Source organism: Oncorhynchus gorbuscha, linkage group LG24, assembly GCF_021184085.1.
Source record: "Oncorhynchus gorbuscha isolate QuinsamMale2020 ecotype Even-year linkage group LG24, OgorEven_v1.0, whole genome shotgun sequence".
NCBI lineage: Eukaryota > Metazoa > Chordata > Actinopteri > Salmoniformes > Salmonidae > Oncorhynchus > Oncorhynchus gorbuscha.
The window spans coordinates 8,613,946-8,640,730 of NC_060196.1; the positions used below are offsets into that span (position 1 = coordinate 8,613,946).

Genomic DNA, 26,785 nt, shown 5'->3' on the forward strand with positions numbered 1-26,785 from the left:
AGACATGGGAGGTCAAAGTTCAGCCTGCCTGCTGCTATTATTGTACCTTTCAAGTGTAGTGTTGCTAATGCTTTGTGTGAGGCACAACTCCCAGCCGTTGCACGATAGCCCAATGCGAGTATGCAGAGTCTGGGTAGGGGAAGGTTGAAAGAGCTGCTACATTGGAATATTCAAGATTTGGAAAGGAAATAGGCCTTCGGAGCCATGTGGGGGAGATAAAAATGATTCAGGTGGGACGATGGTTTGGTGTGCCAGTGACTAACAGGTTACTATAATTCCCTGAGTGTGCAGTGAGCTAATGAGCCAACAAGCAAAGTGAATTCATACACATTGCAACCACCACGTGACCAAAATCCAATTTGCTCTCCTGTTAAATAAAATATGCTTGTAAGAGCATTCAGATGTTGTTCATTGGAAATTCAATCCCTGTGGAAATACAATCCCCTTTAAGAAAAAACAACTTCACGGGGAATATGCTGATCGTACTGGGAAGAAACCCTTACTGTAATTCCTCTTTGTCATACCTGACATGTGATGCCTTGTTTAGCTACTTTTCAGTCAGGTTTGAAGAATGCGGGGGTAATTTTGAGGCAGACAGATTCTCCCAGCTACCCCCCCATTCACCCGTGGCAAGCGCTGCTCCTCTCTGGCAGCCTCTGTATCTTTGGTCCTAGTTATGATGCCATTCTGGCTCTTCTCCCAGTGTCTGGGAGGCACAGCCCTCATAGACTCACGCTCCTTGGTGAAGTATTTCTCCTGTCAGGGTCGGGGATCAATTCCATTTAAATTCCAGTCAATTCAGGGAACATACTGAAGTTGCAATTCCAATTCTCTTTTACGCAATTCAAAGACGAACATTTAGAATTAGAATTGGAATTTTGTTTACTTTCTGAATTGACTGGAACTGAAATGGAATTGACCCCCAACGCTGACTTATCTGCCCCAACCCCGTAGAAACATATTATTGTTATGAATGGAAGTTGTTTAGGGATGTAACGGTCTGAGTGTAGTGGGTGAGGAGTCAGGCGCAGGAAGCAGAGAGTTCAGGGGAGTGCTATTTTAATGCACAGAGAAACAGCGAACATAAGCCAACCCTCACGAAAACACAGGGCGTAATGAACAAACAAATGCCCCAAACAGGGGGACTTAAACTGTCCAGGAAAAAACCCACAAAATGGGAAAACACAAAACCTATAGACGTGCCCACAAGTACACCAAACAGACGGTCACAATAATTAATCCTGCACAAGGAACCAGGCGGGCCGGCTGACTAATAAAGCCTTACTACTAACTACCTAACTCAAAACAGGTGCACTCAATAAACACATAAGGAGGGGAGGAAATAATCAGTGGCAGCTAGTAGGCCGGCGACGACGACCGCCGAGCGCCACCCGAACGGGAAGGGGAGTGTCCTTCGGTCTGAGTCGTGACAGTACCCCCCCTTGACGCCCGGCTCCCGCAGCGCACCGACACCGGCCTCGAGGTCGACCCGGAGGACGAGGCGCAGGGCAATCCGGATGGAGGCGATGGAAATCCCTCAATATTGACGGATCCAAAATGTCCCTGGCGGGTTCCCAGCACCTTTCCTCCGAACCGTACCCCTCCCAGTCCACGAGGTACTGCAGGCCCCTCACCCGGCGTCTCGAGTCCAGAATGGCCCGTATCGTATACGCCGGGGACCCCTCGATGTCCAGAGGGGGAGGAGGGACCTCCAGCACCTCACCGTCCTGTAGGGGACCAGCTACCACCGGCCTGAGAAGAGACACATGAAACGAGGGGTTAATACGATAATAGGAAGGGAGTTGTAATCGATAACACACCTCGTTTATTTTCCTCAGGACTTTGAACGGCCCTACACACTGCGGCCCAAGCTTCCGGCAGGGCACGCGGAGGGGCAGGTTTCGGGTCGATAGCCAGACCCTGTCCCCTGGTACAAACACGGGGGCCTCACTGCGGTGGCGGTCAGCACTCCTTTTCTGCCGTCCACTAGCCTGTTGAAGAGATTCCTGGCCAGCCCTCCAGGTCTCTTTGGAGCGCTGCACCCATTCCTCCACCGCAGGAGCCTCGGTCTGGCTTGGATGCCACGGTGCCAGGACCGGCTGGTACCCCAACACACACTGAAAGGGGGACACATTAGTAGAGGAGTGGCGTAGTGAGTTCTGGGCCATTTCAGCCCAGGGGATGTATCTCGCCCACTCCCCTGGCCGGTCCTGGCAGTACGACCGCAGAAACCTACCCACCTTCTGGTTTACTCTCTCCACCTGCCCATTACTTTTGGGGTGATAACCGGAGGTCAGGCTGACTGAGACCCCCAGACGCTCCATGAACGCCCTCCATACTCGGGACGTGAACTGGGGGCCCCGATCAGAAACGATGTCCTCCGGCACACTGTAGTGCCGGAAGACGTGGGTGAATAATGCCTCCGCAGTCTGTAGGGCTGTTGGGATACCGGGCAACGGGAGGAGACGGCAGGACTTAGAGAACCGATCCACAATCACCAGAACCGTGGTGTTGCCCTGAGACGGGGGAAGGTCGGTCGGGAAATCTACAGATAGATGTGACCATGGCCGTAGTGGAACGAGGAGGGGTTGTAACTTCCCTCTAGGAAGGTGCCTAGGAGCCTTACTCTGGGCGCATACCGAACAGGAGGAGACATAAACCTTAACGTCCCTAGCCAAGGTAGGCCACCAATACCTCCCCCGAAGGCTCCCCACTGTCCTCCTCACCCCAGGGTGACCCAGGGTAGGACGTGAGCCCACCGAATCAGTTGGTCCCGAACACCAAGCGGCACGTACCTCCGCCCCGCCAGACACTGAGGAGGCGCGGGTTCAGCCCCTAACGCCCGCTCGATGTCCGAGTCCATCTCCCATACCACCGGTGCCATCAGCTTTGAGGCCGGAAGGATGGGAGTAGGTTCGGTGGACCTATCCTCCGTGTCATAAAGGCGGGACAGTGCGTCCGCCTTCACGTTCTGGGAGCCTGGTCTATATGATAAAGTGAACCGGAATCTAGTGAAAAACATGGCCCACCTTGCCTGACGCGGGTTCAGTCTCCTAGTTGCCCGAATATACTCCAGATTTTGGTGGTCGGTCCAGATGAGAAAGGGGAGCTTCGCCCCCTCAAGCCAGTGTCTCCACACCTTCAGAGCCCTGACCACCGCTAACAACTCCCGGTCCCCCACATCATAGTTATGCTCCGCTGGGCTGAGCTTGCTCGAGAAGAAAGCGCAGGGGCGGAGTTTCGGTGGCGTACCCGAGCACTGTGATAGCACGGCACCCACCCCAGCCTCGGACGCGTCCACCTCCACTATGAATGCTAGAGAGGGCTCCGGATGCGCCAACACGGGTGCATCCGTGAACAGCGCCTTCAACTTGTTGAAAGCTCTGTCCGCCTCTGCTGACCACCGCAATCGCACCGGGCCCCCCTTCAGAAGTGAGGTAATTGGAGCCGCTACCTGGCCAGAACCCTGGATAAACCTCCGGTAGTAGTTGGCAAAACCCAAAAAACGCTGCACCTCTTTTACCGTGGTCGGAGTCGGCCAATTACGCACGGCCTTACTGCGGTCACCCTCCATCTCCACCCCCGAGGTGGAAATGCGATAACCCAGAAAGGAGACGGCTCGTTTGGAGAACACACACTTCTCAGCCTTGACGTATAGGTCATGCTCCAGCAGTCTACCAAGCACCTTGCGTACCAGAGACACATGCGCGGCGTGAGTGGCTGAGTAGATCAGAATGTCATCGATATAAACAACCACTCCCTGCCCGTGCAAGTCCCTGAGAATATCGTCTACAAAGGATTGAAAAATGGCTGGAGCATTTTTTAACCCATACGGCATGACGCAGTACTCACAGTGGCCAGATGTGGTACTAAATGCGATTTTCCACTCGTCTCCCTTCCGAATACTCACCAGGCTATACGCGCTCCTGAGATCCAATTTTGTGAAGAACTGCGCTCCCTGAAAGGATTCCACCGCCGTAGCAATGAGAGGTAGTGGGTAGCTGAACTCCACTGTGATAGCATTTAGACCTCTATAATCAATACACGGACACAATCCTCCCTCCTTTTTCTTCACAAAAAAGAAACTCGAGGAGACGGGTGAAATGGAGGACCGAATGTACCCCTGTCCCAGAGACTTTGTGATATATGTCTCCATAGCCAACGTCTCCTCTTGGGACAATGGGTACACATGACTCTTGGGAAGCGCAGCGTTTACCTGGAGATCTATCACACAATCCCTTCCCGGTCGATGTGGTGGTAATTTAGTCGCCTTCTTTTTACTAAAAGCGATTGCCAAATCGGCATACTCGGGGGGAATGCACACTGTGGGACCCTGGTCTGGACTTTCAACCGAGGTGGCACCGACGGAAACTCCCAGACACCTTCCAGAAAACTCCTCTGACACCCTGGAGAACCCAGCCACAGGGAATCCCTAACACCACTGGAAACGCAGGTGAATCAATAATATAGAGACTGATACGCTCCCTATGATTCCCCTGCGTTACCATGTCCAGTGGGATCGTGGTCTCCCTGACCACCCCTGACCCTAATGGCCGGCTATCTAGGGAGTGCACGGGAAAGGGAGAATCTATCGGCACAAGCGGAACACCTAATTTAATAGCGAGTCCGCGATCCGCCTGAATCGACTAGCACCCTAAGCTGGGAAGAGGGGAAAAAATTAAGGAAAAAAATCAAGACAAACATGTGACCTGGGTGAGTTTGGTGCTGACTCACCTGGGGTGATCGAGAAATGTTTCGCCTGCCATCTCGACTCCCAGACGGACCCCCCCAGCACCGATCGGCCGTGTGTCCTCTCCGACCACAGTTGGTGCAGAGGGAGCCTCCTCCTCCGGTATCCCTCGGCAAAGCCCCTCCCAAATCCATCCCCAGATCCATCGCATCATGGTGTGATGTAGAACCCTCTCTTCCATCGATGGGAGGGGAGTGGCTGTTGCTCCTGCTGACTCCATTCCTCAGGGGTGCGGGATTCTGTAATGGTCTGAGTGTAGTGGGTGAGGAGTCAGGCGCAGGAAGCAGAGAGTTCAGGGGAGTGCTATTTTAATGCACAGAGAAACGGCGAACATAAGCCAACCCTCACGAAAACACAGGGCGTAATGAACAAACAAATGCCCCAAACAGGGGGACTTAAACTGTCCAGGGAAAACCCACAAAATGGGAAAACACAAAACCCATAGACGTGCCCACAAGTACACCAAACAAACACCACACTATTCATATATACATATTCGTATTCCTATATAAAACACAGTAAAATTACATATTTGGAAAGAGGAGAGGCGCTGTGATACACAATGTTTTTTATCCCAGAAAATGCTTTACTTGCTTTTTGTCTGAGTAACCTCTGGTGGCAGATTATTCCACCAGGACACGGCTGTATACGTAACTTAGCAACGCATTGTCTGTCTTTGGTTTGGGTACCGTGAAGAAACCCATAGTGGTGTGTCTGGTGGGGTATGTATGTCTGTTTGAAGTGTACGCAAATAGATTATACAAGTGGTTAGGCATTTTCAACACAAATGTTTCTTGTTAAAAAATACTATAAGATTAGTCCATTTCTCCTCAACCCTCAACCATAAAATAATATTTGTATTTACATTTGCGTCATTTAGCCGACGCTCTTATCCAGAGCTACTTACAGTTACTGCATTCATCTTAAGATACTGTAGCTCGGTGGGACAACCACATATCACAGACTATCATGTTGTTGATGTTAGGTCTGTGTGTGTTAGTCATAATGCTCCATTGTTCTTGTCCTGATCCAATGCCACCCAGAGCCCAGGGTGGCACAGTTGGCATTCCAAGCACAAAGCCAATACATATTTTGCCAATGGTTGGTAGTGACTAGTACCTCCAGAATGCTACAGCATTGTATTATCCGATCCCCAAAGTCCAAACACAAAGAATAACCCTGGTGATAAAATGTGTAATTCCAAATAGGCGGTGAGGCCCCTGCTATTGTACCTACTGTAAATCCCCTAGTATTGAAGTAAGAACTGCTGGAAAACAAAGCCACAGGAGCCGTTGCTGTTGTTTTGCTCTTACCACCAGTCCCTGTGCATTCTCCTGGAAATAACCCCAATGCCACTCATTGTGTCATTGTGTCATGTGTGACTCTTTGTGGATGACGTCATTCCAGAGTCATTTCTAGAATTCATCTCTTTTTTCCACTCTCTCAGGTATTTCCTCATTCTGTCTTCCCTGTCGCCGAAATGTAACACGTACCTACACGGCTGTATACGTAACTTAGCAACGCATTGTCTGTCTTTGGTTTGGGTACCGTGAAGAAACCCATAGTGGTGTGTCTGGTGGGGTATGTATGTCTGTTTGAAGTGTACGCAAATAGATTATACAAGTGGTTAGGCATTTTCAACACAAATGTTTCTTGTTAAAAAATACTATAAGATTAGTCCATTTATCCTCAACCCTCAACCATAAAATAATATTTGTATTTACATTTGAGTCATTTAGCCGACGCTCTTATCCAGAGCTACTTACAGTTACTGCATTCATCTTAAGATACTGTAGCTAGGTTGGTTGAATGACTGACTGACTGACTGACTGACTGACTGACTGACCGACTGACCGACTGACGGACTGTATTGACTCTATTGAAGTAATAACTGCTGGAAAACAAAGCCAACGGAGTTGTTGCTGTTGACACTCTCTGTCATGCATGTCAGTTAGTCAACCAGCCGGCCAGCCAGTCAGTCAGTCAGTCAGTCAGTCAGTCATTCAACCAACCTAGCTACAGTATCTTAAGATGAATGCAGTAACTGTAAGTAGCTCTGTCAGTCAGTTAGTCCCCAGGTCTGTTCCGTGGACTGAATGGAGGCATAGGTGGCTGACGTAGACCACAGGAGATTGGTGGCTCCTTAACTGGGGAGGACGGGCTCGTGGTAATGGCTGGAGCGGAATTGGTGGAACGGTAGCAAATACATCAAACACCTGGTTTCCATTAGTTTGATGCCAGTCCATTTGCTCTGTTCCACCCATTATTATGAGCCATCCTCCCCTCAGCAGCCTCCACTGTTTGTGGACATCAAAGCACTTAGAGTAGGAATACCAGAGTAAAACCATTTGTCACATGGCATTTAGAATTTGTTTTCTGCATTCCTTGCGCAGCAACACATTTCATACTGCACCACACGTTCACATTAAAGCCATACATATAGGCCTATCCACACATTGTGAATTATGTTATCTCTTCAATATGAGTGATTGAATGAGCTTTCCATTTGTTCCCCTCAAATCAAACACATGTAAGTGCACACGTTGTCCCCAGTCCACATACTGTCTGTCATGTATGTCTCTTTCTCTCTCCTCCACTCCTTGTTTTGTTACCAGTGTTTTCCCTTATCAGTTTACCTCTGTTGTGGGGTACCAGGAGCCCAGACATCCAGTTGTAGGCGTTGGGATTCATTTGTGTCCTGGCAGCCGCCCTGTATTTCTGTTCTGTTACATGGAGATGTTAATTATCGAGCACAACAATGGACCAGGTTCATTTCCAGCAAGTCAGCCGGCCAGCCTACCAGTCAGTCAGTCAGTCAGTCAGTCAGTCAGTCAGTCAGTCAGTCAGTCAGTCAGTCAGTCAGTCAGTCAGTCAGTCAACCATTCAGCCAGCCAGCCAGCCAGCCAGCCAGCCAGCCAGCCAGCCAGCCAGCCAGCCAGCCAGCCAGCCAGCCAGTCAGTCAGTCAGTAATTCAACTAGCCAGCCAGCCATTCAGCCAGTCAATCAGTCAGCCAGTCAGTCAGTTAACCAGCCAGCCAGTCAGTCAGTCAGTCAGTCAGTCAATCAGCCAGCCAGCATTAAAGGCAGGCAGCACTGAGATTGTTTCCCCCTCCACCCACCTGAAGACACCCACCATAGTGGGGTAGTGGTGTGAGGAAGGTCTCCTTTGCTAGAGTTTTACAGCCAACTTTACAGCCAACTTTACAGACATCCAGTTGTAGGTGTTGGGACTCATTTCCGTCTTGGCAGCCGCCCCTTGTTTCTGTTCTGTTACATGGAGATGTTAATAACCTAACACAACAATGGGCCGAGTTCATTTCCAGCCAGTCAATCAGTCAGTTCTTCAGCCAGTCAGCCAGTCAACCAGCCAGCCAGTCAGTCAGTCAACCAGCCAGTCAGCCCATCAGTCTGTCAGTCAATCAACTAGCTTGCCAGCTTCAAATTCAGTCACATTCAGTCAGCCAGCCAGCATTAAAGGCAGGCAGCACTGAGATTGTTTCCCCCTCCACCCACCTGAAGACCACCATAGTGGGGTAGTGGTGTGAGAGTTTTACAGCCAACTTTACTCAGTAATGTGAAGTATACCCCTTGCGTGTTATTAAACCACCACAAAGGTTTACAGGAAATTAGGCCGGATGTACAAAAGTGGTATGATGGGCTGGTGCTCACATTGTAAAGTCCTGATGGAGATATCAGGTTAAGTAGAGAGCAGTAGACCCACATGCCATCTTTATGTTAGCAAAGGCTTATATTGACGACCCCTTTTCTTAGTTAGTAGACTACCTGCGCCAGGCCTCTGTCTGGAACCTGTGTGATGTTTATTAACAATGGCACAGAGGAATGTTTTTAAATCATTATTAAATCAGTATTTCATTTAGAAAAATTAAAATACATGGTTTTCCATTTCAAGCTTATACTACATCGTTTTTTCATGGATCGTGTTTTCCCCACCACCAGTCCATTGGACAGACGGTGCCAAAATAACTTTCGTGCCAGCTACATTCACAAACCTGGGCTACATTCCAAATTGCACCCTAATTCCCTATATAATGCACTACGTTTGACCAGGTCTCAAAGGGCTTCTGGTCAAAAGTAGTGAACTATGTAGGGAAAGGGGTTCCATTTGGCAGGGTTCTCTTGTCCAATTTTAATATCTTCCTGTTAAGGGCTTCTAAAAGCACTTTAAATATCCAGTATCAAATGAATTTGTACCATTATGACTGTGATATTTACACAAATGATCGAATTATGATGTGAACATAATTGAAACCTCTATCTTTAAGTGTGTTTCAGATAAAACAATATTTCTCAAACACAATTGTATTTACTTTGTATTATATCTCATTCAGCTTTTGATGATTTTCTTGGCGTTTCTGCTGTGGACACGGATAACAAACCATAGTTTGTTTTGGATAGGCGACCAATAGTTCCAGTTTTGAATTGACAGGTTTAAGTTTGTATTCCTCAGTCACTCAGTACTTTTTGGAGCTACAAGTAACTGAAATAACATAAAAACAAGTCAACATTTGCTTGTTTAACACACTAAACAGACGCATGCAGGGCAACGACTGGCTTCTGAACGCAAAGGCTTTATGAGGGCTGTGAATTTATACCCCTCCACCCTTACACCCACCCTCTCCACTGTTGTCCACTGAGTCAAAGGCACACCCCGTTCCTAGCACAGAGACACACACCTATAATGGGAATCTACACCCCCCCCCACACCCCTACACCCTCACCCCTTCACAGAGGTCATAAGTCATCCACAATTTCAATAGCAGGAAGAGCGCATCATAGTAAATAATGGGCACAATGATGTAATATACGGTGTAAACGCTTCGACTGTGCCACAAACACTTATCTGACCATCAGTAAGACCAAGGCAATTGACACGGTTTCCTTCCCTTGGCGGAGGATATTGATCATCCTTTTAAGAACCTTTTTCAGTGGTTAAGGCGTTTGTTGTTGTCAAACCATATCCAAGGGGACAACCCAGACAACAACCTATATTCCAAAGACATCCTGTGAAGTTAGATGTATTCATTGGTTTCAGGATGTGGGTTGGTTAGTTGCAATGGTGGTTATCTCACATTTGAAAAGATTTGCTTTGTTTTATGTAATATCATTTTAATTTGAGACTGGTGTATTTTTCTTCAGGACCTCTGTGTAACCTACAAGGTGCTTGCAAAATATTGAAGTTGAGAATTTAAATGAAAAGCAAAACATCTGGATTGGCCAAACTTCATTTTCAGCTAATTATACAAATCATCAAATATATTATTTTTGTTGATGCAGCCTAATTTTGCAACTCTTCTGTGGCAAAGGTCTTACTGTCAAACAGCGAAACTAAGAATGCTGGTTTTACAATTATGGACTATAAGGTTTGATGCTGTACTGTCCTTTCTAGTTTGAAATTCAATGCTGTGACAAAAGTTTGAATAGCACTGAAAAACAAACTGCAGACTTTACTGGTAACTAAGAGGACTTGGAGACTTGTCTCTAAACTCAATGTCGCATGGGATTTGTATTTGTGTTCCATAGAGAAAGTCGGACGTCTGTCTCTTGGCTGGAGAGAGAGAGACCTGTGAAACATAAAGGAACATGGATGATTTGTATAACAAACCTGTCACAATTTCCTCCAAAACGCTGACAAAAGCTTGGGCGGCGTCTTCCCCTTGATTAGAATGGATGGCCCTCTTCTGCAGTGTGGAAAGGAGCAAAGTGAGGAAAATATGAAGAGGAAGCACAGATGTAGCATCTTAATTAGAGAACTTTCCTACAATGAAGGAAATGTAAAACTTGTAGTGTATTTGAGGTTTAAATTGGCTTCTGAAGTTTATAATTCTCACTTTGAAATGTCAGACTTGATTTTACCTTACAAAGGTCAAATCAACCCCTACCAAAAAATGTCCATGAATAATAATCCACATAAATAATTCACATTTCCTGTTGCTGCAGGATAACTTTCCTGCTATAGCAAACTGGCTCAAATTAAGGTCCTCCATCTGTATGGAAGCTTAGACCAAGGTGTGTGTTAGGATTTAGACTAGGAATGGAAATCCGACCTATGCCTGTGGCATACACAAAGTCGTCAAAGGTAACTCCGTTAGATAGTTGGAGCCAATTAGCTGTACCAAGCTTGTGCCAAGCTTCTCTCTTGAGCTGGAAGTTCAAATTCTAACACAGCCCAGCAGTATTTTTTTGGGTGTTGCAGTTTGTGACCATGATGAACATAAACGCGTCTGTGTCTCCTCGTGGCGATATTGGCACGCCAAGGCCTACTCAGTCTTTGCAGAAGGAGTGTGAGAATTAGATTTTAAACGCTGTAGCGAATCAGTCTTCAACATAGTGGACATCTCCACAATTCCCAAAGAAAATACATTTAGACACCCTGCCTGTAACTTAATAGGGTGCTCATGAACCTCTTGTAAATTCACCATTAAGCTTAAGCTTACCATTAAGCTTAAGCTTACCATGAACCTTAGAAGGAGAGACATAGTACAACTCATGTTTGTTTAAAAAAAAGCAAGTTAAAGCATTTTCTCCTTTTCAAAAACAGCATACCAACAAGTGTCTGTGACAATTAAGCAATTCTAAAACGTGAGAAAAGCCATCGTTAGGCAGAGACACAAAAGCCTTTCCTTTCTAGGTAGCATTCCGTGTTTATGGCTTAAATTGTACTTACTAGTTAATGGGGGGATTGATTCTGTTTGAATTTCATTCCAAGTGTAAAAAAGATCATCCTTGATGGGGTACAGAGAGGGCCAAAAAAGGAGCATCAGTGTTGTGGACAGATGGAAGCTATCAGATTGATGTGGAAACGCTGGGTCATAACTCAGCTAGAGAGGACTACGATGCACCCCAACGTCTACAAGCGCTTGAGTTATGGAACGAGGAGAAATCAGAGGGAAAATATTCACTTTTTTTGAGAACTTTTTTTCCGTCCTAATATGGGTGCCAGTGAATTTTGTATGCATGTAGTTGAAATAAAATGATTTCAGGACATGTTTATCTGGGACTGTGGGAGGCAATTACGGTTCAAATCAAGCGCAACTGATACACGGAGCTAAGCTCCAATCTCTAAACTCATGTTCACACCCTCCTGCTTTAGTGAGTGACGTTACTGATATAATGGAAGAACTATACTGTCACGACTTTTGCCGAAGTCGGTTCCTCTCCTTGTTCGGGCGGTGTTCGGCGGTCGACGTCACCGGCCTTCTAGCCATCACAGATCCATTTTTCATGTTCCATTTGTTTTGTCTTGTTTTCACACTCACCTGGTTTCAATCCCCTAATTACATGTTGTATATTTTCCCTCTGTTTTCCCCCATGTCCTTGTCGGGAATTGTTTGTTGTATGTATTGGTGCCAAGTATGTTATGGTGTGCGACAGGTTTTTACCCACTTTCTTTATTTTGTGTTGGTTTTCGGAGTTTGTAAGCATTTATTAAATAACTCCGTTTATACCAATTTAGTTCTCCTGCGCCTGAATTCTCTGCCACCAGCACACACCCCATTACATATACAATAGAACCTACTACTGTATAGGCTTTCTTTATGGATAGGATTAGGATTCATATATTCTAATTGGTGCCCATTCTTTGGATGAATTGTTGCTATAACAGAGTTTTTTTCCTTCTCAGTCTTAGTAGTAGTATTGGAAAAAGATGGATCCTCACTAGTTCCTCACTGTAGTCAGGCAGGCACACTGCTGGAGTTGACCTAGAGGTCAGGGGTCAGGGATCCATTGCTGAGAAGGTCATCTCAGTTAGCATCACCAGTGTGTGGCCTATGAGAACGTAGAGCTACAAACCACCCATAAACACAGCGGAGTCTGTTGGGTATAACTCCGTCTGCATGATCTATGGACCACTTGAGGATATGGTCAGATGGCTTTACACCTTGAGAGGAAGTAAGACTGAATCATAGCTAAGTGGACAGAAGATTTTTGGATTTGATGAAAGATGTATGTTTTGGAAGAAAACTGAACGTTTGCTGTGATGGTCTAGCCGTGCCACAAATACACTTTCTAGTCATCTTTTTTAAGTGCCCTGTGCTGTTTTTCTCCCCTATGAAAGCAATGGTTGATTAAATTCATAACCACAATTGTTTTACACTGACACAAACGAGAATTGCAAGTGAAAATAAAAACATTTTCAGTTCCAACTTTGTCTGCTTAACTTGTGTTACTTACATTATACCGAAATTGGGCTCCAGTGACTTTAGTGCCTGTGAGAAACAGTAGTGCCTGTGAGAAACAGTAGTGCCTGTGAGAAACAGTAGTGCCTGTGAGAAACAGTAGTGCCTGTGAGAAACAGTAGTGCCTGTGAGAAACAGTAGTGCCTGTGAGAAACAGTAGTGCCTGTGAGAAACAGTAGTGCCTGTGAGAAACAGTCTAGAGTAGTAAGGTTAGAACAGAATAACGTCTCTGTCTCTATTCTCTTCTAGTTGGTCTAAACAATCAGTGGTTTTCCTCAGCTGTTTCTTGGAGCCATTTACGTTGAGGAGCAACATCACCGCATCATTTAAATGGACAGAAACTCTGAGACAACGGTTTGCCTGTAGTGCAACCGAGGTTCTGCCTCCTCTCCCCGGAAGTCTTGTTTAAAAAGCTATCCATAGTGTAAAATACTAAAAAGATAGTGTATTGTTTCTATGGTGGAAACGTAGCAGTACACACAGTGAATATTGGACCAGTAACGATGCATTTCAATACTCATCCTTTACCCCGCTACTAATTGCTAAGCAATGACAAGACATCTTTTTGATTCCACTTATGCTTTCCAATGAAAAATGTCTGTTTTTCAGTTTACACAGCAATAGTGAGATCGAATGTATTTAAGTGACGGGTGTTCCAAGAAGATGAAGAAAGTCTCATTTGAAAAATGTCCAAAATATATTATATTGTTATCATGAAAAGCTCCAAGTCTACAAAGGAAAAATGTATAAGATTAAAACAACCAATTACAGCCAAACCAAACAATCCAACAGTTGGGAAAAATATGTCAAGACAGGACAGAAGAACTACTGTTACACAAAATTAGATTAATACTCTGTTTACTTTTTCTTTTACTTGTTTCAACAGTGTTCTGTGTGCTTTGTGGGTTGAATTTGGTGCTGCCCCTCTTCGTCTTGATGTGACTAGTGTTTTTGTTTGCTTTGTAACCCAACTATTGGCTCATGCTTGGCGTGGACCACCAACTCTCTGTCTCTGTCCATTCCTCAGATGCTGGACTTTTCCTTCTCAGCATAACAACACATCCCTGTGGGTTTTAGAGAGACTAGCAGGCCTAGTCCGTTACTCAGTCAACCAGTCTGAAGTTTGAATACCCCTCTGTTGGTTTTACTAGCCATCTCTGATTTGGTTTCTCTGTCTAGACTCTGTTTCTGAGGGACCCACGTCTGGCATCAATCACTGTTATTGGTCTATAATACTACTAAATGAACAATAATTATCCATTTCAGACAGTGGATTTTAGAGATAGATGGAGCAAAAAACAGCGCACCAACTGTCGGTCAAGGGTCTAGATTGTCAGGGCGAATTGTGCAGTTTCAGTTTCTGGTCTTTTCACAGTGAAACTGTGAGTCATAATTTACTGCAGGTTTTAAATGTCATAATCACATGACCGAGTTACCAAAGGAAACTGTGCCTCTGAGATTTTAACAACCAAGTTGACCTGAAGATAAGGAAAATGTCAAGCACCTTGAGAATTCTGCATATGACACATACAGCATACAGCATACAACATACAACATCCAGATTCACCAGGCACATCCTGTAGGAATGGGCCCCGAGCGGTAGGCTTTCTGAGGTCCGGTAATCCGAGAACGTGTGCTGGTGGGAGGGAGTGTGTTGCAATTATTGACTTATTCTCTTTGCAGGTGGACGTATGGACGTTTTCATTGCAGAGAGAAAAACACACACAGTCTCCCACTTGGTCATTTCCACATCCTCCCTTTCTTGCCTTTAGATCCATTTTTCATCACTACTTAATGGTTTCCCTTTCCCACAGCCTAAATAAACACTAACCATTAGAAAAACCTTATGTTCACCCTAGCTGGCCTCAACACACACACACACACACACACACACACACACACACACACACACACACACACACACACACACACACACACACACACACACACACACACACACACACACACACACACACACACACACACACACACACACACACACACACACACACACACACACACACACACACACACACACACACACACACACACACACCCTCTGATCGGGCTCAAGGTACTCTGACTCTCAGGGCGTTGGAACTCTCCCACAAGGTTCTCTCTTCATTTGATTTGACTTGTACCTGTTGGCGTTCAACATATATCTTTCTCTCAATTGATTTCAACCCAAGTTATTTTATGACTGTTGTCACGCCTTGGTCATTGTATTTTGTGTTTTTGGTATATGTTTGGGTAGGCCAGGGTGTGACATGGGTTTATATGTTGTGTTTCGTATTGGGGTTTGTATTAATTGGGATTGTGTATGATTAGGGGTGTGTCTAGTTAGGCTTGGCTGCCTGAGGCGATTCTCAATTGGAGTCAGGTGATTGTCGTTGCCTCGGATTGGGAACCGTATTTAGGTAGCCTGAGTTCGCGTTGTATTTTGTGGGTGTTTGTTCCTGTCTCTGTGTAGTGTTCACCAGATAGGCTGTAATAGGTTTCACGTTCCGTTTGTTGTTTTTTGTATTTATTCAGTTATTTCATGTACCGCGATATATTTCATTAAAGTCATGAGTAACCTACACGCTGCATTTCGGTCTGACTCTCTTCATTCAACAGACGAACTATGTTACAGAAACACCCACCACCACTCACAGACCGAGCAGCGTGTGAACTGGCAGGAGCTAAAGGAGGACGTTATGGACGGTAGAGGCATGGATTATACGACGTGGGAAGAAATCGACAGGTGGGCGGCCGACCCAGAGCGAGTGCAGGAGCCCGTCTGGGATTCGCTTCAGCAGTGCGAAGAGGGCTACAGGCTAATGGAGTCTAAAAGGAAAACACGGCGACGCAGAGCGAAAACCGAAAGTAACGGGGGAGAGCGCAGAGAGAGAGTGGCTGAGTCAGGAGTCAGACCTGAGCCTACTCTCCCTGTTAATTGTGAGGAGCAGCAATATGAGGACTTCTGGTCTTGGGAGATGATATTAGACGGTAAAGGACCCTGGGCGCAGCCGGGAGAATATCGCCGTCCCAAGGATGAAATAGACGCGGATAAAGCGGAGAGGCGCAGGTATGAGGAGGCAGCACGGCGAAGCGGTTGGAAACCGGAAAAACAGCCCAAAAAATGTATTGGGGGGAGGCTAGAGGGAGAATAGTTATGCCAGGTAGGAGACCTGTGCATACTCCCTGTGCTCACCGTTGGGCTAGAGAGACCGGGCAGGCACCGTGTTATGCTATGGAGCGCACGGTGTTTCCAGTGCGGGTGCAGAGCCAGGTGCGGCACATACCAGCCCTTCCTGTTGGCCGGGCTAGAGTGGGCATCGAGCCAGGTAAGCTTGGGCAGGCTTGGTGCTCAAGAGCTCCACTGCGCCTGCACGGTCCGGTCTATCCAGAGCCACCTCTACACACCAGTCCTCCGGTAGCAGCTCCCCGCACCAGGCTTCCTTTGCGTGTCCTAGATCCAGTACCACCAGTTCCAGCACCACGCACCAGGCCTCCAGTGTGCCTCGTCTGTTCAGTGCAGCCAGCGCTTTTCTCCTCTCCTGCGCTGTTGGAGTCTCCCACCTGTTTAGCACAGCCAGAGCCTTTCTCCTCTCCTGTGCTGCCGGAGTCTCCAGTCTGCCCAGCGCCGCCAGTGCTCCCAGTCGGCCCAGCGAGGCCAGTGCTCCCAGTCGGCCCAGCGCGGCCAGTGCTCCCAGTCTGCCCAGCGCGGCCAGTGCTCCCAGTCTGCCCAGCGCGGCCAGTGCTCCCAGTCTGCCCAGCGCCGCCAGTGCTCCCAGTCTGCCCAGCGCCGCCAGTGCTCCCAGTCTGCCCAGCGCCGCCAGTGCTTCCAGTCTGCCCAGTGCTCCCAGTCTGCCCAACGCCGCCAGTGCTCCCAGTCTGCCCAGCGCCACCAGTGCTCCCAGTCTGCCCAGCGCCGCCAGTCAGCCCAGCGCCGCCAGTGCTCCCAGTCGGCCCAGCGCCGCCAGTGCTCCCAGTCTGCCCAGCGCCGCCAGTGCTCCCAGTCTGCCCAGCGCCGCCAGTGCTCCCAGTCTGCCCAAGCCAGGTAAGCTTGGGCAGGCTTGGTGCTCAAGAGCTCCACTGCGCCTGCACGGTCCGGTCTATCCAGAGCCACCTCTACACACCAGTCCTCCGGTAGCAGCTCCCCGCACCAGGCTTCCTTTGCGTGTCCTAGATCCAGTACCACCAGTTCCAGCACCACGCACCAGGCCTCCAGTGTGCCTCGTCTGTTCAGTGCAGCCAGCGCTTTTCTCCTCTCCTGCGCTGTTGGAGTCTCCCACCTGTTTAGCACAGCCAGAGCCTTTCTCCTCTCCTGTGCTGCCGGAGTCTCCAGTCTGCCCAGCGCCGCCAGTGCTCCCAGTCGGCCCAGCGAGGCCAGTGCTCCCAGTCGGCCCAGCGCGGCCAGTGCTCCCAGTCTGCCCAGCGCGGCCAGTGCTCCCAGTCTGCCCAGCGCGGCCAGTGCTCCCAGTCTGCCCAGCGCCGCCAGTGCTCCCAGTCTGCCCAGCGCCGCCAGTGCTCCCAGTCTGCCCAGCGCCGCCAGTGCTCCCAGTCTGCCCAGTGCTCCCAGTCTGCCCAACGCCGCCAGTGCTCCCAGTCTGCCCAGCGCCACCAGTGCTCCCAGTCTGCCCAGCGCCGCCAGTCAGCCCAGCGCCGCCAGTGCTCCCAGTCGGCCCAGCGCCGCCAGTGCTCCCAGTCTGCCCAGCGCCGCCAGTGCTCCCAGTCTGCCCAGCGCCGCCAGTGCTCCCAGTCTGCCCAGCGCGGCCAGTTCTCCTAGTCTGCCCAGCGTGGCCAGTGCTCCCAGTCTGCCCAGTGCTCCCAGTCTGCCCAGTGCTCCCAGTCTGCCCAACGCTGCCAGTCTGCCCAGCGCCGCCAGCGCCGCCAGTCTGCCCAGTGCCACCAGTCTGCCCAGCGCCGCCAGTCTGCCCAGCGCCGCCAGTCGGTCCAGCGTCGCCAGTCTGCCTGGATCCGCCAGAAGTGCCAGTCTGCCAAGATCTTCTAGATCGGCCAGACAACCTGAATCATCCAGTTCCACCAGCCAGCCAGGATTTACCGGAGCCTACTACCTGCCTGAGCTTCCTCTCAGTACTGAGCTTCCTCTCAGTACTGGGCTTCCTCTCAGTACTGGGCTTCCTCTCAGTACCGGGCTTCCCCTCAGTACCAGGCTGCTTCTGTCCCGAGCTGCCCCTCAGTCCCGGGTTGCCCCTCTGTCCCGGGCTGCCCCTCTGTCCTGAGATGCCCCTCTCTCCTGAGATGCCCCTCTGTCCTGAGATGCCCCTCTGTCCCGAGACAGACAAACGACGTTACAACTGTCAGATATATGGGATTGTAAAAAGGCAGGGGATGGGAGAATATGTTGTTTTTTGTTATGAGGTGTGTGAGAAAAAAGGATGGGGGTTGAAGTTCTACAGCAGTATGTCCATGCGGTCATAGCTTTCTTTCGCCTGGGAACCTCTTGGTAGGCGATTGTAGCTCGTATAGACTGGTACATTTCTCCTGTTGATTGTTGAGCGGGTGTAGAAGAAAAGGACTGTGGTCAGAGTACTAAGGCAGGAAGAGGGTGAGGTCCAGATACATATGTAGTCAGACCACTGGGGGGGTGTAGGAAATTTTGGCCTGATCTAGGATCAGATCTAGATCATAATAAATAAGATTATATGGAAAGCGAGGACCTGATCCTAAATCAGCACTCCTACGCTATTAGAATAGAGGCCCTGGACTATTCAACAGAGGAGAGAAAGAGGAGAAGTGAGGGCCGGGCATTGTTCCTCATAACGTACAATTCATTTCAATTCCAAACTTTCTATAAGATCCCTGTGGATATTGCTGACAAATTGTGGTAGGCCCAGTTCCACATGAAATGTACCATTTCATACAATAATAACACAAAAGTCCCATTTTGATCCAAATTCCGAACACTATCAGCTTGAGAGAGATCAATATTAGAGCAACCTTATGAGTCGTTTATGTCACTCATTTTCTAAAGGAAGAACGTGAACCATAAAACAATAGCAGAGCTACACATCCCGGCCAGATCCATAAACCTACGGAGAGACAGAGGATACGTCCCAAAGGCAATTCTATTTCCTAGGTAGTGCACTATGCGCCCTGGTCAAAAGTAGTGCACTATATAGGAAATAGGGTGCTATTTGGTACGCACACATAGAGAACAATGGTCTTTTCCAACACGTCACATAACAGCCAAACACTAACATGATTTATGAGTTCTGAGAAGACAGAAAGACACAGAGTCTGTTTCCCATACCTGTCACTCAGTCTATATCTGATTCCAAGTACATGTCACTGGGATACACATTCACACCAGCACATTGTAGTGGACAATACCAAATGGCAGGATTGTTGTTGTAACTGGAATGCAGTCAATGTGGCGAATGTGTGTGTGTGTGTGTGTGTGTGTGTGGAGAGACCACAGAGTATAAGGAGAGACCACAGAGTTTGGACTGAGGTGAAAGCCAGACGTCTCTGGTGGGCTGAGGGGGAGGTGTGTTCCCTAATCAGATGTGAAAATAAGCTTCACCTCAACAGCTGTTTTAAAGGCAAACAGTACAGACAACAGACCCCTCAGATGCCACAATAACTCCATAACCATAATCCAGTTTGTGTTTAAAGGTAATCTGAGAATGAGTTACTTAAGAAGTAAATCATAATGGATATATGTGTGGACATCAACTCTCGTACAGTATGTTACTGGCTACGGGCCGTACAGTTTTGACAGTGTTCCATTTGGCCTCAGTAATGCACCAGAGGTTAGTTATCAGTGCGTTACAAAGATGAATAATCGTTTTTAGGATCATTTCTAGTTGATTGTCGAATTAAAATGAATTTTGAGGAACACATCCCCTTATGACCAAAAGGCTTTTTTGGTTGAATTATTTGTTGGCTATCGATGTAGCCTGTAACTATTGGCAGACTAACATTACATCCTGAAACCTTAGACAGGTGGAAGATCTGCTGGTGACTGATAGAAGTGTAGGGGAACAGAAGAAATACAAGGTGTAAGACCCATAAGGTAGACTTAACCTTACCTAAAGCTCAGCAGTTCCTCTGTCCGTACCTCCCTGTGAAGAAATACAAGGTGTAAGACCCATAAGGTAGACTTAACCTTACCTAAAGCTCAGCAGTTCCTCTGTCCGTACCTCCCTGTGAAGAAATACAAGGTGTAAGACCCATAAGGTAGACTTAACCTTACCTAAGGCTCAGCAGTTCCTCTGTCCGTACCTCCCTGTGAAGAAATACAAGGTGGAAGACCCATAAGGTAGACTTAACCTTACCTAAAGCTCAGCAGTTCCTCTGTCCGTACCTTCCTGTGAAAGAGGGAACCACTATTCCAGTAGCCCCTCTAGTTAAAACCTTCTACAAGGTTCTGTTGCTATATAACATACGACAATTTGGTAGTATTACACCACACCTGACCAACGTGACGTACAGTTGAAGTCGGAGGTTTACATACACATATGTTGGAGTCATTAAAACTCGTTTTCCCAACCACTCCACACAATTCTTGTGAACAAACTATAGTTTTGGCAAGTCGGTTAGAACATCTACTTTGTGCATAACACAATCACATTTTCCAACAATTGTGTACAGACAGATTATTTCACTTATAATTCACAGTATCACAATTCCAGTGGGTCAGAAGTTTACATACACTAAGTTGACTGTGCCTTTAAACAGCTTGGAAAATTTCAGAAAATTATGTAATGGCTTTAGAAGCTTCTGATAGGCTAATTGACATAATTTGAGTCAAAAGGAGGTGTACCTGTAGATGTATTTCAAGGGGTACCTTCAAACTCAGTGCCTCTTTGCTTAACATCATGATAAAATCAAAAGAAATCAGCCGAGACCTCACCAAACAATTGTAGACCTCCACAAGTCTGGTTCGTCCTTGGGAGCAATTTCCAAATGCCTGACAGTACCACGTTCATCTGTACAAACAATAGTATACAAGTATAAACACCATGGGACCACACAGCTGTCATCCCGCTCAGGAAGGAGACGTGTTCTGTCTCCTAGAGATGAACCTACTTTGGTGCGAAAACTGCAAATTAATCCCAGAACAACAGGAAAGGACCTTGTGAAGATGCTGGAGGAAACAGGTACAGAAGTATATATATCCACAGTAAAACAAGTCCTATATCGACATAACCTGAAAGGCCACTCAGCAAGGAAGAAACCACTGCTCCAAAACCGCCATAAAAAACACCAACTACGTTTTGCAACTGCATATGGGGAAAAAGATCATACTTTTGGGAGAAATGTCCTCTGGTCTGATGAAACAAAAATAGAACAAAAAAATCCCTGACCTCAATCCCATTGAAAATGTGTGGGCAGAACTGAAAAAGTGTGTGCGAGCAAGAAGGCCTACAAACCTGATTCAGTTGCACCAGCTCTGTCAGGAGGAATGGGCCAAAAATCACCCAACTTATTGTGGGAAGCTTGTGGAAGGCTGCCTGAAACGTTTGACCCAAGTTAAACAATTTAAAGGCAATGCTACCAAATACTAATTGAGTGTATGTAAACTTCTGACCCACTGGGAATGTGATGAAAGAAATAAAAGCTGAAATAAATCATTCTCTCTACTATTATTCTGACATTTCACATTCTTAAAATAAAGTGGTGAACCTAACTGACCTAGGATGGAATTTTTACTCGGATTAAATGTCAGGAATTGTGAAAAACTGAGTTTAAATGTATTTGGCAAAGGTGTATGTAAACTTCTGACTTCAACTGTATATAGTATTAAAAACTATGTGGTTTGAGCCCTGAGCGCTGATTGGCTGACAGCCGTGGTATATCAGACCATATACTACGGGTATGACAAAACATGTATTTTTACTGCTCTAATTACATTGGTAACCAGTTTATAATAGCAATAAGGCACCTCAAGGGTTTGTGGTATATGGCCAATATACCACGGCTAAGGGCTTTGCCCAGGCACTCTACGTTGCGTCGCACATAAAACAGCCCTTAGCCGTGGTATATTGGCCATATATCACAAACCCTGAGGTGCCTTATTGCTATTATAAACTGTTTACCAACATAAATCGAGCAGTAAAAATGTATGTTTTGTCATACTGTGGTGTACGGTCTGATATACTACTGCTGTCAGCCAATCAGCATTCAGGGTTGGAACCACACCGTTTATATATAGTAGTGCACCACAGTGCACCACACCTGACAGCCATGTACCATACATTACACTGGATTAGTGAGAGTGGCTAAATAGAGCAACAATAAATAACATGACTAACACAGGCCGTGCTCACCACAGGAGACCTGGCCCTGGGACTAACAGCAGACAGACACAGAACACATAACTCAGGCCAGATTTAGCCAGGTCACTCAGGTGTGTTATAACTACTATGCAGCCTGACAATGAGACTGAAATTGTTTCATAATGATTTTAGGCCATGAGCACTGCACTCAGACCACACTCCACACAGACCACACACAGAGAGAGACCTTGATGTAGACGGTGTCACATATCGCATGCTTGTATAAATGTTATTTGTTTTTTAGACTACCCCGAGATGTTTTATTCTCAATGTAATCTAATTCATATCAATGTGTGTTTCCTATACGATTATAGAAAAAAAATATGTATATTTTCTTTTACCACAGTCGTAGTAAATTTTCTACCTAAACACACCGTGTTCAATGTCTGGAACTGTAGAACAAATTGACTAAACAAGACCCTGGTTTGTTTAGACGGCTGTCTGTTCCATCCTGCAAAGTGTTTTTGTTTCCCGCTCGGCGGATCACACCAATACCAAACAAAGGCCTGATCCCGTTCCCGTGGCGACCCACTTTAATACAGTGGAATGTAAACTTTAATCGTTGACCTCAAAAGTCAAAGAAGGGTTAAATCAGTGAGACAATGTTTTCTCTCTTTCAGCTTTCTTTCTTTCCTCTGTTGATGCGATGGCTGTTTCTGGTTTTCTGTCTGTTTCACGGTCCACAGTCACACATGTTCTGTCCGACTCCTGCTGAGGTGAACCAATGGGAAAACCATTTGGACGGAATTCAGAGACAGAGCGTGTTCTACCATGTCATTGGAAAGCCCTGTTTCTGGAAAGGAAGGAACTTACTTTGAACATACAGACATACTTTGAACAGACATACATACAGTACCAGTCAAACGTTTGGACACACCTCCTCATTCGAGGGTTTTTCTTTATTTGGACTATTTTCTACATTGTAGAATACTAGTGAAGACATCACAACTGTGAAATAGCACATATGAAATCATATAGTAAACAAAAAAGTGTTAAACACATAACATTCTGATTTCATATTCTTCAAAGTAGCCACCCTTTGCCTTGATCACAGCTTTGCACACTCTTGGCATTCTCTCAACCAGCATCTGGATTCAGATAACAAGTCCAGATAAAGATAGAGTCTTGGTTAATATAAAGAGTCTGGATAAAGATAAAAAGTCTGGGTGGAAGATAAAGAGTTTGGATAGAAGTTAAAGAGTCTGGTTGGAAGATAAAGAGTTTGGATAGAAGTTAAAGAGTCTGGTTGGAAGATAAAGAGTCTGGATAAATAAAAAAAGTCTGGATAAAGATAATGAGTCTGGATGAAAGATAATGAGTCTGGTTGGAAAACAAAGAGTCTGTTTGGAAGATAAAGAGTCTGGATGGAAGATAAAGAGTCTGGGTGGAAAATAAAGAGTATGGGTGGAAGGTAGAGAGTCTGGATTAAGATAAAGAGTCTGGTTGGAAGATAAAGAGTCTGGGTGGAAGGTAGAGAGTCTGGATTACGATAAAGAGTCTGGGTGGAAGATAAAGAGTCTGAATAAAGATAAAGTCTGGCTGGAAAATAAAGAGTCTGAGTGGAAGATCAAGAGTATGGGTGGAAGGTAGAGAGTCTGGATTAAGATAAAGAGTCTGGTTGGAAGATAAAGAGTCTGGGTGGAAGGTAGAGAGTCTGGATTACGATAAAGAGTCTGGGTGGAAGATAAAGAGTCTGAATAAAGATAAAGTCTGGCTGGAAAATAAAGAGTCTGGGTGGAAGATCAAGAGTATGGGTGGAAGGTAGAGAGTCTGGATTAAGATAAAGAGTCTGGTTGGAAGATAAAGAGTCTGGGTGGAAGGTAGAGAGTCTGGATTACGATAAAGAGTCTGGGTGGAAGATAAAGAGTCTAAATAAAGATAAAGTCTGGCTGGAAAATAAAGAGTCTGGGTGGAAGATCAAGAGTTGGGATAAAGAAAGTCTGGGTGGAAGATTAAGAGTTTGGATAGAAGTTAAAGAGTCTGGATAAAGAGAAAGAGTCTGGGTGGAAGTTAAAGAGTCTGGGTGGAACATAAAGAGTTTGGATAGAAGTTAAAGAGTCTGGGTGGAAGATAAAGAGTCTGGTTGGAAGATAAAGAGTTGGGATAAAGAAAGTCTGGGTGGAAGATTAAGAGTTTGGATAGAAGATAAAGAGTCTGGGTGGAAGGTAGAGAGTCTGGATTACGATAAAGAGTCTGGGTGGAAGATAAAGAGTCTGGGTGGAAGATCAAGAGTCTGGGTGGAAGATCAAGAGTCTGGGTGGAAGATCAAGAGTCTGGGTGGAAGATCAAGAGTCTGGCTGGAAGATAAAGAGTCTGGCTGGAAGATAAAGAGTCTGGGTGGAAGATAAAGAGTCTGGAAGATAAAGAGTCTGGGTGGAAGATAAAGAGTCTGGTTGGAAGATAAAGAGTCTGGGTGGAAGGTAGAGAGTCTGGATTACGATAAAGAGTCTGGGTGGAAGATAAAGAGTCTGAATAAAGATAAAGTCTGGCTGGAAAATAAAGAGTCTGGGTGGAAGATCAAGAGTTGGGATAAAGAAAGTCTGGGTGGAAGATTAAGAGTTTGGATAGAAGATAAAGAGTCTGGGTGGAAGGTAGAGAGTCTGGATTACGATAAAGAGTCTGGGTGGAAGATAAAGAGTCTGGGTGGAAGATCAAGAGTCTGGGTGGAAGATCAAGAGTCTGGGTGGAAGATCAAGAGTCTGGCTGGAAGATAAAGAGTCTGGCTGGAAGATAAAGAGTCTGGGTGGAAGATAAAGAGTCTGGAAGATAAAGAGTCTGGGTGGAAGATAAAGAGTCTGGTTGGAAGATAAAGAGTCTGGGTGGAAGGTAGAGAGTCTGGATTACGATAAAGAGTCTGGGTGGAAGATAAAGAGTCTGAATAAAGATAAAGTCTGGCTGGAAAATAAAGAGTCTGGGTGGAAGATCAAGAGTTGGGATAAAGAAAGTCTGGGTGGAAGATTAAGAGTTTGGATAGAAGATAAAGAGTCTGGGTGGAAGGTAGAGAGTCTGGATTACGATAAAGAGTCTGGGTGGAAGATAAAGAGTCTGGGTGGAAGATCAAGAGTCTGGGTGGAAGATCAAGAGTCTGGGTGGAAGATCAAGAGTCTGGGTGGAAGATCAAGAGTCTGGGTGGAAGATCAAGAATCTGGCTGGAAGATAAAGAGTCTGGCTGGAAGATAAAGAGTCTGGGTGGAAGATAAAGAGTCTGGAAGATAAAGAGTCTGGGTGGAAGATAAAGAGTCTGGTTGGAAGATAAAGAGTCTGGGTGGAAGGTAGAGAGTCTGGATTACGATAAAGAGTCTGGGTGGAAGATAAAGAGTCTGAATAAAGATAAAGTCTGGCTGGAAAATAAAGAGTCTGGGTGGAAGATCAAGAGTTGGGATAAAGAAAGTCTGGGTGGAAGATTAAGAGTTTGGATAGAAGATAAAGAGTCTGGGTGGAAGGTAGAGAGTCTGGATTACGATAAAGAGTCTGGGTGGAAGATAAAGAGTGGGTGGAAGATCAAGAGTCTGGGTGGAAGATCAAGAGTCTGGGTGGAAGATCAAGAGTCTGGGTGGAAGATCAAGAGTCTGGCTGGAAGATAAAGAGTCTGGGTGGAAGATAAAGAGTCTGGAAGATAAAGAGTCTGGGTGGAAGATAAAGAGTCTGGTTGGAAGATAAAGAGTCTGGGTGGAAGGTAGAGAGTCTGGATTACGATAAAGAGTCTGGGTGGAAGATAAAAAGTCTGGGTGGAAGATAAAGAGTCTGTGTGGAAGATAAAGAGTTGGGATAAAGAAAGTATGGGTGGAAGTTAAAGAGTCTGGATAAAGAAAGTCTGGGTGGAAGATAAAGAGTCTGGCTGGAAGATAAAGAGTCTAGATAAAGATAAAGTCTGGCTGGAAGATAAAGAGTCTGGGTTGAAGGTAGAGAGTCTGGATTAAGATAAAGAGTCTGGTTGGAAGATAAAGAGTCTGGGTGGAAGGTAGAGAGTCTGGATTACGATAAAGAGTCTGGGTGGAAGATAAAGAGTCTGGGTGGAAGATCAAGAGTCTGGGTGGAAGATCAAGAGTCTGGGTGGAAGATCAAGAGTCTGGGTGGAAGATAAAGAGTCTGGGTGGAAAGTAGAGAGTCTGGATGGAAGATAAAGAGTCTGGGTGGAAAATAGAGTCTGGGTGGAAAGTAGAGAGTATGGATGGAAGATAAAGAGTCTGGGTGGAAAGTAGAGAGTATGGATGGAAGATAAAGAGTCTGGGTGGAAAGTAGAGAGTATGGATGGAAGATAAAGAGTCTGGGTGGAAAGTAGAGAGTATGGATGGAAGATAAAGAGTCTGGGTGGAAAGTAGAGAGTATGGATGGAAGATAAAGAGTCTCGGTGGAAGATAAAGAGTCTGGCTGGAACATAAAGAGTCTTGATGGAAGATAAAGAGTCTGGATAAAGTGTAACAGGGAGTGAATAGTTGGAGGTAATGGAGGTAAAGTGCTCCAGATGTTTTACACTGGTGAAGTGAACAATGATTAAGGGGTGAGGGTTGGGGGTTCAAGAGGACAAGGGCCCACCTGGTGTGTAA

General features: G+C 46.3%; 1 protein-coding gene across 1 annotated transcript; it reads right to left on the bottom strand.

Annotated features, from left to right (window-relative positions):
* Nucleotides 1-1,098: 1,098 nt before the first annotated feature.
* LOC124012136 lies at nucleotides 1,099-4,983 on the bottom strand. Its single transcript, XM_046325593.1, has 2 exons — nucleotides 4,735-4,983; nucleotides 1,099-1,752 (listed from the first exon to the last, which is right to left on the bottom strand). The coding sequence occupies exons 1-2, from the start codon at nucleotides 4,968-4,970 to the stop codon at nucleotides 1,347-1,349; spliced, it is 642 nt and encodes a 213-aa protein (XP_046181549.1). The 5' UTR covers nucleotides 4,971-4,983; the 3' UTR covers nucleotides 1,099-1,346.
* Nucleotides 4,984-26,785: the final 21,802 nt, after the last annotated feature.

Coding starts and splice junctions, on each gene's coding strand:
- LOC124012136 (XM_046325593.1), bottom strand. CDS start 4,970: ATGGAGTCAGCAGGAGCAACAGCCACTCCCCTCCCATCGATGGAAGAG. Junction 1,753..4,734: donor ACATTTCTCGATCACCCCAG/GTGAGTCAGCAC, acceptor GTCTCTTCTCAG/GCCGGTGGTAGCTGGTCCCC.